The sequence below is a fragment of the Folsomia candida genome, unplaced genomic scaffold (genome assembly GCF_002217175.1).
Source record: "Folsomia candida strain VU population unplaced genomic scaffold, ASM221717v1 Fcan01_Sc004, whole genome shotgun sequence".
NCBI classification, from domain to species: Eukaryota; Metazoa; Arthropoda; class Collembola; order Entomobryomorpha; family Isotomidae; genus Folsomia; species Folsomia candida.
In genome coordinates this window covers 7,316,608-7,328,155 of record NW_019091196.1, presented here as the reverse complement: position 1 = coordinate 7,328,155, position 11,548 = coordinate 7,316,608, and the positions used below count along the sequence as shown (strand labels likewise).

Genomic DNA, 11,548 nt, shown 5'->3' with positions numbered 1-11,548 from the left:
TTTGCATTATTTTCATGCAAATTTCGCACTTTGCCCCGCAATGAATGCCCCTTCGCGGCCGTGCTCCCGGTTGCCCAAGCTATTTTTTTACGTCCGAGCAAGTCGAGTGTTGACGGTAAAAGATACAAATGAAATGACAACTTACTTACTGCGAATGCGAGGAAGGAATATTGGATTTTTGGTGAGTAATATAGCAATAACATTATTTATACAGGCCAATTAATCAAAGGTAAACTGGAGCACGTTGTATTTCGCTCTCTAAGTAATACAAGGTCGTTGTATTTAATTAATAATCTGAATTAATCTGCTTATTCTTTAATCCAAGGGTTTGGTCGGCTACAATATATTACTTGGCCGGAACGATCGATGCTATAAGAAGGAAGGATAACAGGAGAGGAGTCCTCAGAACATTACACATTATGAGGATTGCGTAATTTTGGGATGCAAATTTTGATACCAATTTCAATATACAAGATACGAATTAGTATGTAAGGTAAGTGATTAATAAAAAGTTGTTTTGTTAAGAAAAATATATGTATTTTGTTTTAAAATATTTAGGTACTAACAAAAAATGTGAATAATTCATCAGTTTAGCTTGTGACTGAATTTCACGAGAAGGCTCCCGTGCTCAGGAGGTAGGTTCAATTTTTATAATGCAAAATGACTAGTTATATGAAAATTTGTATCTTTCGCTTTAAATTGTCTCGTCAGTCGTCAGCTCCGTTCCTTTATGATCCTACTTTTTTGAAAATATAATAAGTGAAATGATAATGACTTGTTTTAGCGAACTATTTGTTTACAATTTCAGATAAACTTGTAAAATACTGACTGCCACTAAAGTTCTGAAGATACCAGGATGATTGCAAGCGAGAGAAGAATCGTGTCCGAAGGGGAAACTCGCCATTCGCTTACAAAGAAGTTGGCCTTATCTGGCCGGCCGGTCAAAATATATGTCATTGATCCAAAGCAATTTCAAGACCGCTTGCAGAAATATAATGTCGACCCAAACGATGGTGCTACTGAAGATGTCAAGTCAAACAAGTCGGAAGAACAACCCCCACAAACTAAGGGGCAACAAATACAGAAACCCACCATCGAGGCCACAACAACAAACCTTCCTCCTGGTCTTATGATGAAGGTTTCCGTCCCAACTTACGAAAATTATAAAATGAGTCATCATCCCGTTCTTATCGCTCCAAAAGAACAACAAATGACTACTGGAACGACAATAATATTACCTCCGACCGCCACCCTGCTGCCGATACCAATGTCACTCTCTTTGCCCATTATGCATGTCGGAACATCTGCACATCTTGGTGCAACAATGGGAAACGTTATAACTGTGACTACTCCCAATATTTTACCTAATGGCGTGACGACTCATTCCTCAACTGAGGACCCTTCATCAAACACCAGAACACGGAAGAAAAAGGTGGTCAAAAAGAAGAAACCTGTTAAACGAAAGTTAACGGCAGAGCTGTCTAAACGAAATTCCATCTCGGAAGAGAAAGCTGAAGCTGCAGAAATGGCGTTTCTAATGAAGGAGTCTACCACAAGGACGGGGCGAGTTTCAAAGTCCAATACAATGGCTTTAGCTGTGGCGACTGCTGTTTCTAGTACGCTGGGGGCTGTGTCTACCCCACAAGGAATTGTAGGAGGAAGTATGCCTGGGTCTCCGATGAGTGCAAGCGGGGTTACCACGTCTGCCCACACTAGTAGGGGATCAAGTCCAGCCCCGAGCACTAGCACTTCCATTAATACCCAACAAGTTCAACAGCAACCGCAGCCACCAGTCGTAAAAAAACGGAAACCTCCAGAAAAGTTCAAATGTCAAACGTGCCAACGGTTTTATCTGGGAAATGCTAAATTTAATCAACATTTTGACAAGTTTCCAGACCATGTGAAACCAAATCCAAGTGAAGCTACTGGCGGTGGGAGAAAGAAGAAGCCAAAGAAATCCCTCCCAACTTCAACGGAACAACAACCTCTGGACCCGGAAGTCGTTTCAAAAACTGCAACTTTAATAAACGATGAACATCATCATCAGGAACAACAGCCAAGTCCCAAACCCAAATCTGTTCCCTTTACTCCTTCAAATTGTGACGATGACTCGCTGGGAATTGGAGCATTTAGTCCGATTATGAGACGAGGAATTGCATCTGTCCCAAATCCTGACACCTTATCAGACAATTGCACTTCTCCAAAACTCCCTGCATTTTCGATGGAGTCGACAGATTCCTCCTCCCCTGCTTTATTTATCGAGCGCAACATTAGGGATGAACATCACAATAGCATGCAACATTCTAACTCTGCTCGAGAAGATTTACCTTCAGACCCACAACAGCGCGAATATTTCATGGAATTTCAGACTGACTTCAACCACGCTTCCATTTCCATGAATCAAATTCCTAACGAGCTTATCGGAAACGGCTCATGTTCTTCACAGCAATCGTTCAACTCTTTAGAAAATCTTTTAGGAGATAGTAGTACTTCTCATTTGGGGCCCCGTTTTCAATCCCCACCAATCCCCCGACCAACTTCGCGGTGTGACGTGAACGTACAAGTCGCTAATAATTCAACTACAAGGATTTGCAATACTGATGTGTCCACCTTTTTCTCCGCCGCGTCAACTTCACACAGCAGTTCGTCGTCGCATCATCTTCATGATTCCAGTGTCAACGTTAGTTCCTACACAAGTGTTAACAGTTGCAGTATTCCTGTCCCGACGACAACCTCAACTTCTTCGCCGCAACAAAATAATCATCGTCTCAGCGGAAGTAGTGGGGATGAAGAAAGTCGAGACGATACGTGTTTGAGTGGTAATCATCATCATCGAGGAGCAGATGACGGAAAAAATATTACGAATGACAACAACTCAAGTCAGCCCAAAAGACGCAGTATTTGGGAGTTTGTCAAAGAGCAGATACGATTATGTGGTATAAATCAGGTACATTTGAATAAGGTTATTCTTGCAATTGTATTATGGAAATCATTTGTACTAATTATCCATAAACCCTTGTGTTTGCAGACCTGTGGAGAGATATCTGACATGGCTGACAAGTTGTCAAAGATTGCACGGGATAAATTTTACCCGATCCAGGAAGAGGAAGTGGAGCGACTTGGAAATGCATCTCCAGTCATTCAGGTATGCATACTCTCAATTTCGTAATTTTTAATAAAGTTATCAAATGAAATTATTTTAACATCTTTTAACTGTTTGTCATGCAGGTGGACAGCCCATTCATATCGCACCTTCTTGATCTACCCTTTGGCACCTACATTTTTAAGGAAGATGGTGGCATTCGTAAAATAGTTCCTCCGCCCACACCCGTCTCGACCGAATTGTCACTCACGAACGGCGTGGAAGTTGACATGGACAAGTTTTTATCTCCAGACATTGATCTCATATCATTACCTCACTTGACTAATTTGGACTTTAACTCGATTTGTAACTAAACTAACTCATTTTTAAACAATGTTCTTGCGGTATTACTAATAATACTTCGTGTTTGAAATGTATGTACTTAAAAAATACCATTGCACGTTTTATAGAAGTAGATTAGATACGTTTAAACTAAGGAATGTTGTACCTTTTCACTGTATATGTGCATATATCATTGTACTGTACTCGGGTTTTACTATTATACTCACATTAATATTAGCATTTCATAGCTTGGTTGTACTTTGTGTAAAAAAAAATGAGCTCGATGTATTAAAAACCGTTGTAATATATTAAATGTTATTGAACCCTTTTAATGCGAAGTCTACACGAAAGAAAGGGTGAGTGGTGAAGGAAAGACATTTTATCTACATTTTCAAGCAACCCTGTCTCTCTGGCTGGCTGGATTGTTTCCTGGAATTCTAATCTCCATATTTCACAAGACTCGATCTTCGCTATCCGTTCATTTTCCTTTTTAGTGTACTGCAACCATTTTCATATTAAGAATTCCACAAGTATTCCAGTCAGTAGTCGGCATTCGTTGGAACTGTATCTTGACGAAACCTTTTACATTGTTGCCTTTAAAAAATGGGCGTTAGAGTAAAATCTGGTATGAAAAAGGTCGCTTTTTACTTCACCGCCCTCATCGTATTCTACTGGCTGTTCATACGACAGCGGAGAATTACAGAAAAGTATGAAATCGTAATACCGGATGTAGTGCCAAAATCTATCTGGGAATATTGGGCAGATTTCTCAAACTATAAAAGGATAAACCCTACAGTGTAAGTAAGACAAGGACCAACACTTGTTTTTCAGTTGTTAATTATACTAAAGTTTTACTGACTGCTTAAATAGGCTTGATTTTGAAATCGACTATGAACGAGGCACCTACGACAATTGGGAGTACGGCGTAACTTACACGGAACGCTTGACCAAGCTTCCATTCACGGTGACAATTAAGGGAAAATTCATAGTCACTCCAGAGCAAAAACATGGACATTTCGCAGAACCATTTAGAATTATTTCAGAGCACGATTCATGCCTCTGGATATTTTGCTGTAATTGATTCATTATCTGAAACCAATTTTTCATGACGTGAGTAATAAAATTTTCACAATTTTCAGCACACTCCGATGCGGACATGACTTTTGTTGCGACTCATGACGGCAAAAGTACTCGAATAACGGAGACAGTCACGTTCGAAACGCCAGTAATGATGACGTGGTATTACATCAGCGAGTTCAAAATGCAGCGACAATATATTACGGAACAGTTACGGACAATAGATTTCAGCACGGTGTAAAAAAAATCTTAGAAGATTAAGTAATTTTCCAATTTTTAATTTTATTCATGTCTGTAATGAAATATTTGAATAATACAATATCCGAGTTGTTATAATTAAATTTGGACATTATTGTACAGAACAAACTGAAACTACTACTTATAGAAAAGTATTTTTAATTTAAAATAAAATTAGAAACCCTATAATAACGACCCAAAAGATGGCAGGAAATTAATTTTCTTCGCGATCTGCAGGCAAAAAGTATCATGCATTACTTTCAATTAGCCCAAAAAAGTAGAAAGATACGGAACACACAAAAAATAAAGAGTTTAACGTCAAACTCTAACCTCCATCCTCATCGGAGGTATCTTCCTCTTCAGATTCGAACGTATTGTCGGGGATGTCGAAGAGATGGATGAGAGGCTGACACAAAATGTATATTATTCATTTAAAACTTGATATTCTGTCTTTGTAGATGAAATAAGATAGAGATAAGATACCAGACAAGCAAATATATAATACATTACCTTGTTGGGATCACGAAGAATCAAATATTTCCCATCGGGTTGCTTCATGCATAAATCAATTACACAGCGAAGCACACCCCATGCATTATCCATGTTCAAGCTGATTTGAGTTGCAAATTCCGTCGGTTTAAATTGTTGGGTTCCAAGAATTACGTGATTTGAATCGTCCCTGACACTCACGCGAGAAACGTATCTAAAATGTCATGCAATGAATTATTTTTTGATATTCATCTGAAGAAGTGCTTCAATTTAAATTCAGTATTTTAAAATGCTCACCCAAATTTCATCTGATCAGATCCAGCCAAGAGCGATTGCACGGTCCATTTTGCCAACTTGCAAGCATTGTTACGAAGCTCATTGGCTAAGACAGCACCTCGCTGGGAGTCCAATTTTTGACGCCATTCAATTCCACCAGAGAACTATACACAATTGAAATTTATTAATTATTTAATTACCAATGATATACCACATTAAATATGATAGTTAATTGTTTTTTCATACCCGTGGATCCCACTCATTCAAAGCTTTTACATTTATATACTGCATTTCCCCATTTACAGCCTGCATAACAGCGTCATGTTGACACCTCGTGACTAACACGATTCCATTGTCCAAATCCCACTTCCGGTACCGATACCCGACGGAAGCCATCTTTTCTACTTCTTCTTCTCCGATGAACGGATTTGGGTCTTCAAACTTGTATCGATCTTCTCCCGTTTTTAATGCCTGCTGAGAAAAGTTGTTGCAGACAAATGTTGCCTCCAACGCTAGTGTGTTCAGCATTTCGGGATCATCGACTGGAGGCTCGTTTGAGGTTTCATTTACAGTTAGCAAATCTATAATAATTTAATCATTATTTGCATTTCTATCTATATTTTAGACTTTTTATGCGAAATTACATTCCGATAACTAAAATCTTACCAAATGTGTTGTCACGCTTGTCAAAGAATAATTTCTCGCCAATCTTTTGTACAACAATGTCCCACGAGTAGTTCGAACGAGTGGCACACATCAACGTAGCCAAAATAGAGTCCGTTGCATACACGTTCCCGACCGTTTTAGACAACTGAGAAATAAAGTTTTTTTTCAATTTCAATTTAAGTACAACTAAACTGAACAATTCTGATTAGTGTTTGTTTGTTGGCAAAATTACAAGGGGCAATATACGTAATAATGTCCCTAGTTATTTTTACCTAATTTTCTATTGCACAGAGTTTATGTCCAAATAATCAAACTATTAAAGTTATTACTAGATGGATGATCAAGTTCTGTGCTTATTAATAGAAACTAACATCTTTGTATCAATTACCTTCCTAATGATTGGATCATCCGATGTCGTGACGGTATGAAAGATACGATCTACGGGCTGCAAAGGTCTCTCATTCTTCACATTGACTCGATCATACGACTTATCATAGAACTCCATTGACCCGCATTTTACTCTGCAAATGGAAAACACAAACGTTTAACTTTAAACCAATTAGTCACATAATTAATTAATAATAACCATTTTACTCACAAATCTTCCGGCTCTTTAACATTCGGCAGATAAAGTTTACTCAAACGAGGAAAGTCCATCTCCTCCACACTTTTCCAGTCGGCTTTCACGGTAACGGACGCCTCACGATTTTTCATCTGACCCTTATTATCATAACGTCCTCGACCCCTTTGGTTTTGGAAGCGCCGATCCTTCATCTTGTTCGCCTTGAGTTGTTGCATACCTTGCGGTTGCATCCTACTATTTTGATTTCGCATCCTCATATTCCTCTGGTTAGGACGGAATCGGGAACGTTGATACATCGGGCGTTGGAGTTTTGTCGTGTCGACAAGTTGGAAGGAACTTTCGTCCTCATCGTGAAAGTAGGCGAATTGGTTTCCGGCTCCCACACCAAACTGAGATGTGTACTTATCTGAGGAGATTAAAGAGTTTGTTACATTTTATACTTTCACTTTGCCTTCTTAACTGTCTTACTTTGGAATCGTCTATCCGGATACGTCGCACCGGTCCAGTCAGCAATCTGGAAAATATATAAATAATTACTTACTAACGTTCACTATTAATTAAATAAATTATTATTTAAATAAATTAAACTACCCAGACCCACCTTGCCCAGCCGGTCGCTTTTGGCGAAAGGTTGATACGGCATGTTCTGGAATTGTTCCGGTGTCCCGGTGGGTCCCCATCCCGTCTCGTTGTCGTGGATGATGGGTGGAGTAAACTTTGCCAAAGGTTTGGCTGCCATTTCCAAGCTGTTTCGATATTTTCAAAAATCTAAGAAATTTTGACAACCAGGCAGCCACAATAAGAAATTGGAGAGAGTAAAGTCTCGTGTTGAATGTATTTGGTGGCCGGTTTCCTTGATTCGTTGCCCTGAAACGAGAGGGCGAGGCTTTGGTTGTACATAAGATGAGACGTGTCAAGCGTCTTATTTTGCCTCGTCCACATTTTTTGGCTTATGATGAGGCAAAGTAAGAATTCTCAAGTTTTTCTTGATAATGATATGCTGGATAAAAAGTGTGGATACGCAGTAGGGATATTTTGGATGACGGGGTGGTTCGTATTTTTATTACGCATTTTTATAACGCTTCATCAGCTTGATGCAGAGTTACGTGTGATTTGAACGACAGGATTAATCGATGACCTACTTCCATATGAAATGATGTGGTGTGATTTGTTGCTGTTGCGTCACAGCCTTTAAGTAAGTTATCTGTCAATGTTTTACTACCGCACACTGGACATGACATAACTTTAGATCAGCCTTATTTTTATGTCCAGCGTATAATCGTTTTTTACGCATAAAAATTTACCCGACATGAACAACAGATCGCGCTTATCTTAATGATAAAGAATTTTGGTTTACATATACGATCCCGCAGTTCACAGTAGCAATAAAATGTAAACCTTCGTTCTCAGACGTGCATGATTCTCAACACAGTCAACATTGCGGAATTATTGAAGAGCTATTTATTTATTACCTCTCTATTTCTCCCTGAGACTTGGTCATCCTCAATTTAGCAAGTGTTTTTTCTTCGTACGCACATTTTTTGGCATAAGAATGAATCAACAACAACATCTCAGTCTCACCCCCGCTAGTAAACTCCTCTTTTAACGACTCTTAATATTAACTATCATCACGTCTGTACTTTGATTAAGCCATGTTGAACCCTGTACAAAATATGCGATCATGAATGGTAATAAAATTAGCGAAACTACTGGCCGCCCAATAAAGTGTAGCGTGAGAGATTTGTGGCCTCCAGTCTGTGAGGAAATTGACAAGTTGACTCATCCTCAATTGACGAAATACGTTTCAAAATTAACGAGTTTAACCATTCTAACTCCCGAAGAAGGCAGTGTAATTTCGCATTCGAGCGATAAAGCGAAATTTTTCGAATTTATTAATTCCAGGTATCCGAAAACGTACATTTCGTGCATATATAAGTACTAATTGTTTACAATCAAATAATTCACTCATACATATTTTTTTAAGGGGTATTAACCAGGTCATTAAAACTTTAAACATCCTTAAAGACGACCCGGTCAATCAAGGAATCAGAGACAAACTTTACGGTTTAAGTGAGAAACACAACTTACAAGAAGAATTTCCGAACCTTCCTCCTCCAAGAAACTCGAGAATATCCGAAATATCAGTACAAATAGAGGAAGGGCCCCTTCTTCAACAGTCTCAAGAACCAATCCCTGAGCAAACAATCGGTAAGATCCATCCTGATATTTACACATTTTCTAACCATTATTTCACTTTCCTGGAAATTTTGTAGGAGCCAGGACTCTAACCTGCATTAAACAAAAGCGTCTTAAAATGGTCACTGTCGCCTCAAGCGTGGGATTTGTGCTTTTATTGTTCACGCAACTCTACATACCGTCTACCGCAATTGACCGAACTTCTGATCAAAATAATTCCCCACCTAATAACCGTGAAAATGTTGACACATATCCTACTTTGTCTGCCATTTTGCCTTTAGATAATCCAGCACCACTCCCACCAGGGATTGATGAATCTTGGAGAAATGTATCCAACGCTACACGGGACATAGTACCAATGGTCAGAGACGGCCAATTGCATAATCATACAGAGATAATCATTCCCGCATTGGAAAATGGTAGAAATTTCTCGAACGTATCAACTTCATCACAATCATCAACCAGCTTATCAACAAATTCGCTTAAATTACTCGATGTACAATTAACCCGACTGAAAAACGTTTTCAATCTCCCTCGGATGCAAACTCTCGAAATCGATTCCGCCAGCGATATTGACCACATGAAGACATTGATATGCAATAAAACGGTCAAAAAAGCTCTCGAAGTTAAAGTTAGAGGAACATTTGACCTTGCAAAATTTCAAAAAATGCACGACTGTGTCAAAGACATAAACGGATTAATACTCTCTGGAAACGTCACGATTAATGTCTCACACCAAATCCTGCGAGACGCCCCCAACATTGAATTCCTCGTCATTAACGCTCACGATATTTGTAGAACGATCGAAAACGGTGAGGAACTTCTGGACATCGAATCCCTCGAGAAAGTATCTCTCCAAAACTTAAGATATCTCAAAGTAACCAATTTTCTCTCAGATTGCTCAGACCTTGTCCAATTTATGGACGAAGTTTTCATCACTCGAAACGTTGAGACTGTTGTTTACGATAACGTGAATCTGCGTCACGCAGATCACACGCACTGGATAGAAAACTCAATCTCTAAACACGACAAGTTGGAATCGTTCCACTTTTCTGGAAGAATTTGTCCAAATTGTGAATTATTTCAAAAAGTGGTGTTCAACAAATCCTTAAAATCGGTAGGCTTTATGGTAGACAACAATTTGTACAGCAGGGGTCGCTCTTCCGCACTCAAATTAATTATCAATTCCAGAAATACACTCGACTATTTTGAATCCAATGTGGAGTTTCCTCGAACTCATAAGTTTCTCAAGTTGCTTGAAAATGTAAAAGTACTGAACATAACCGTGGCCCTAGGAGAATCAATATTGATGAAAATGAGTACAAAATTATTTTCTCTCCTCCCCCGGCTAATTGAGGCTCATTTGTACTTGCACTTTGACCACAAATCGTTTGCAAATCGTTAAGTGACCAGGTAGCAATCACCAATTTAGCCAAGTATGTGGAACCCTCAAACATTTGGAAGTTGGTGATTAACGCCAGGTGTAAATTGGATGCAGTGAAAGGATGGAATCTGACATGTCGCGATTATTCTTTCGAACGACAGGGTGATACTCGCACCATAATTTTAAGTGGAAGAGACGACACCAAAAAATGTAGAAAATATTGGAACTCTAAAAACTTGACGACTGTGTAGCAATGTTTCCGAGTATGTACAAATATTAAATTAGTTAGAGTTAGTTTCAATCCGTCCATAAATAGAGTTTTTAATACATACATAAGTGAACAAAGCTGTTATCTTAATTTTTGTAAATTTTTGCATATGTTATCGTCAATAATTTGAATTACCTAATTTATGATGAAACACCTACATAAATAATAAACCACATTGTTACCTGTTATTCACTTGATTTGCTCTACATCCGGTCTCAGATAAACTGCTCATTGTCAATTATTTATGTGTTTCCCCAAAATCAGAAATAAATATTTAGATTATGGTCATTGGTCCGTTTTCATTGCAGAGAAATGCAAATAAGCGTCATGTACAGCAAAAAAATGAAGTCTTTATGCATGTATTATCAATATTTACCTATCTACACTGATAAACCGCACTGTTATTATTTTTTTATCTATGTAAATATGTATGCCTTAAAAATCTTCAATAAGTATGTTTTTGGTCCAGAAGTGGGGCAAATTTTATTTATCTATAAACTTCGACTACTTTCACTTCCTTCTATCAATTTTTGTGCATTTGAATGCCCTTCTTTTAATAGAAATATTGCATGAAGTATTGATTTATGATATCAATTTTTAAAAAATATTTAGCACAACCAATTATTTATTTCAACACTTATAACTCTGTTTGGAACAGTTTAAAAATCAGGTACAAATATCACCAAGTAAAAGTGAGGAAGAAAGTAAGTTGTAGATTTGGGTACGTGACATATGTCACTCATCGTCATATTCGTACTCTGCAATTTTTGAGACTTTTTTTAGCACTATGAATTTCAATTGGCCTGGTCAAAGGGAATTAGTGGCTATTCAGTAACACTAATAACTAACTTAACTAGTTCATAGGAGCAACTTTGTTTCGCATTTTTTAAATGGATGTGAAGTAGTACATACATAATGCCTGATTGAAGGGTGTGGATTGCACCTAAA

General features: G+C 38.2%; 4 protein-coding genes across 6 annotated transcripts; 3 read left to right on the top strand and 1 right to left on the bottom strand.

Moving 5' to 3' along the window:
• The first annotated feature begins 48 nt into the window (after window positions 1-48).
• Window positions 49-3,737, top strand: LOC110848913. 2 transcript variants are annotated; one of them, XM_035851485.1, is made up of 6 exons: window positions 49-181; window positions 326-488; window positions 559-635; window positions 809-2,947; window positions 3,029-3,145; window positions 3,229-3,737. In XM_035851485.1, the coding sequence occupies exons 4-6, from the start codon at window positions 857-859 to the stop codon at window positions 3,454-3,456; spliced, it is 2,436 nt and encodes an 811-aa protein (XP_035707378.1). In that variant the 5' UTR covers window positions 49-181; window positions 326-488; window positions 559-635; window positions 809-856; the 3' UTR covers window positions 3,457-3,737. The 2 variants fall into 2 exon arrangements, with proteins under 2 accessions (XP_035707378.1, XP_021951957.1); XM_022096265.2 differs by having other exon boundaries at window positions 326-493.
• A 142-nt stretch (window positions 3,738-3,879) lies between these two features.
• On the top strand, window positions 3,880-4,930 carry LOC110848610. The gene is made up of 3 exons (XM_022095860.2): window positions 3,880-4,221; window positions 4,295-4,497; window positions 4,564-4,930. The coding sequence occupies exons 1-3, from the start codon at window positions 4,028-4,030 to the stop codon at window positions 4,740-4,742; spliced, it is 576 nt and encodes a 191-aa protein (XP_021951552.1). The 5' UTR covers window positions 3,880-4,027; the 3' UTR covers window positions 4,743-4,930.
• Window positions 4,764-7,597, bottom strand: LOC110848609 (eukaryotic translation initiation factor 3 subunit D). Its single transcript, XM_022095859.2, has 10 exons — window positions 7,354-7,597; window positions 7,221-7,266; window positions 6,768-7,158; window positions 6,558-6,690; window positions 6,170-6,314; window positions 5,750-6,084; window positions 5,525-5,667; window positions 5,249-5,441; window positions 5,069-5,144; window positions 4,764-4,969 (listed from the first exon to the last, which is right to left on the bottom strand). Exons 1-10 carry the CDS (start codon window positions 7,489-7,491, stop codon window positions 4,953-4,955), a joined length of 1,617 nt encoding a protein of 538 aa, XP_021951551.1. The 5' UTR covers window positions 7,492-7,597; the 3' UTR covers window positions 4,764-4,952.
• A 125-nt stretch (window positions 7,598-7,722) lies between these two features.
• Window positions 7,723-10,888, top strand: LOC110849030. Of its 2 annotated transcripts, XM_035851486.1 has the most exons (4): window positions 7,723-8,654; window positions 8,737-8,960; window positions 9,026-10,065; window positions 10,140-10,888. In XM_035851486.1, the coding sequence occupies exons 1-4, from the start codon at window positions 8,434-8,436 to the stop codon at window positions 10,158-10,160; spliced, it is 1,506 nt and encodes a 501-aa protein (XP_035707379.1). In that variant the 5' UTR covers window positions 7,723-8,433; the 3' UTR covers window positions 10,161-10,888. The 2 variants fall into 2 exon arrangements, with proteins under 2 accessions (XP_035707379.1, XP_021952097.1); XM_022096405.2 differs by having other exon boundaries at window positions 8,085-8,654; window positions 9,026-10,888.
• Window positions 10,889-11,548: the final 660 nt, after the last annotated feature.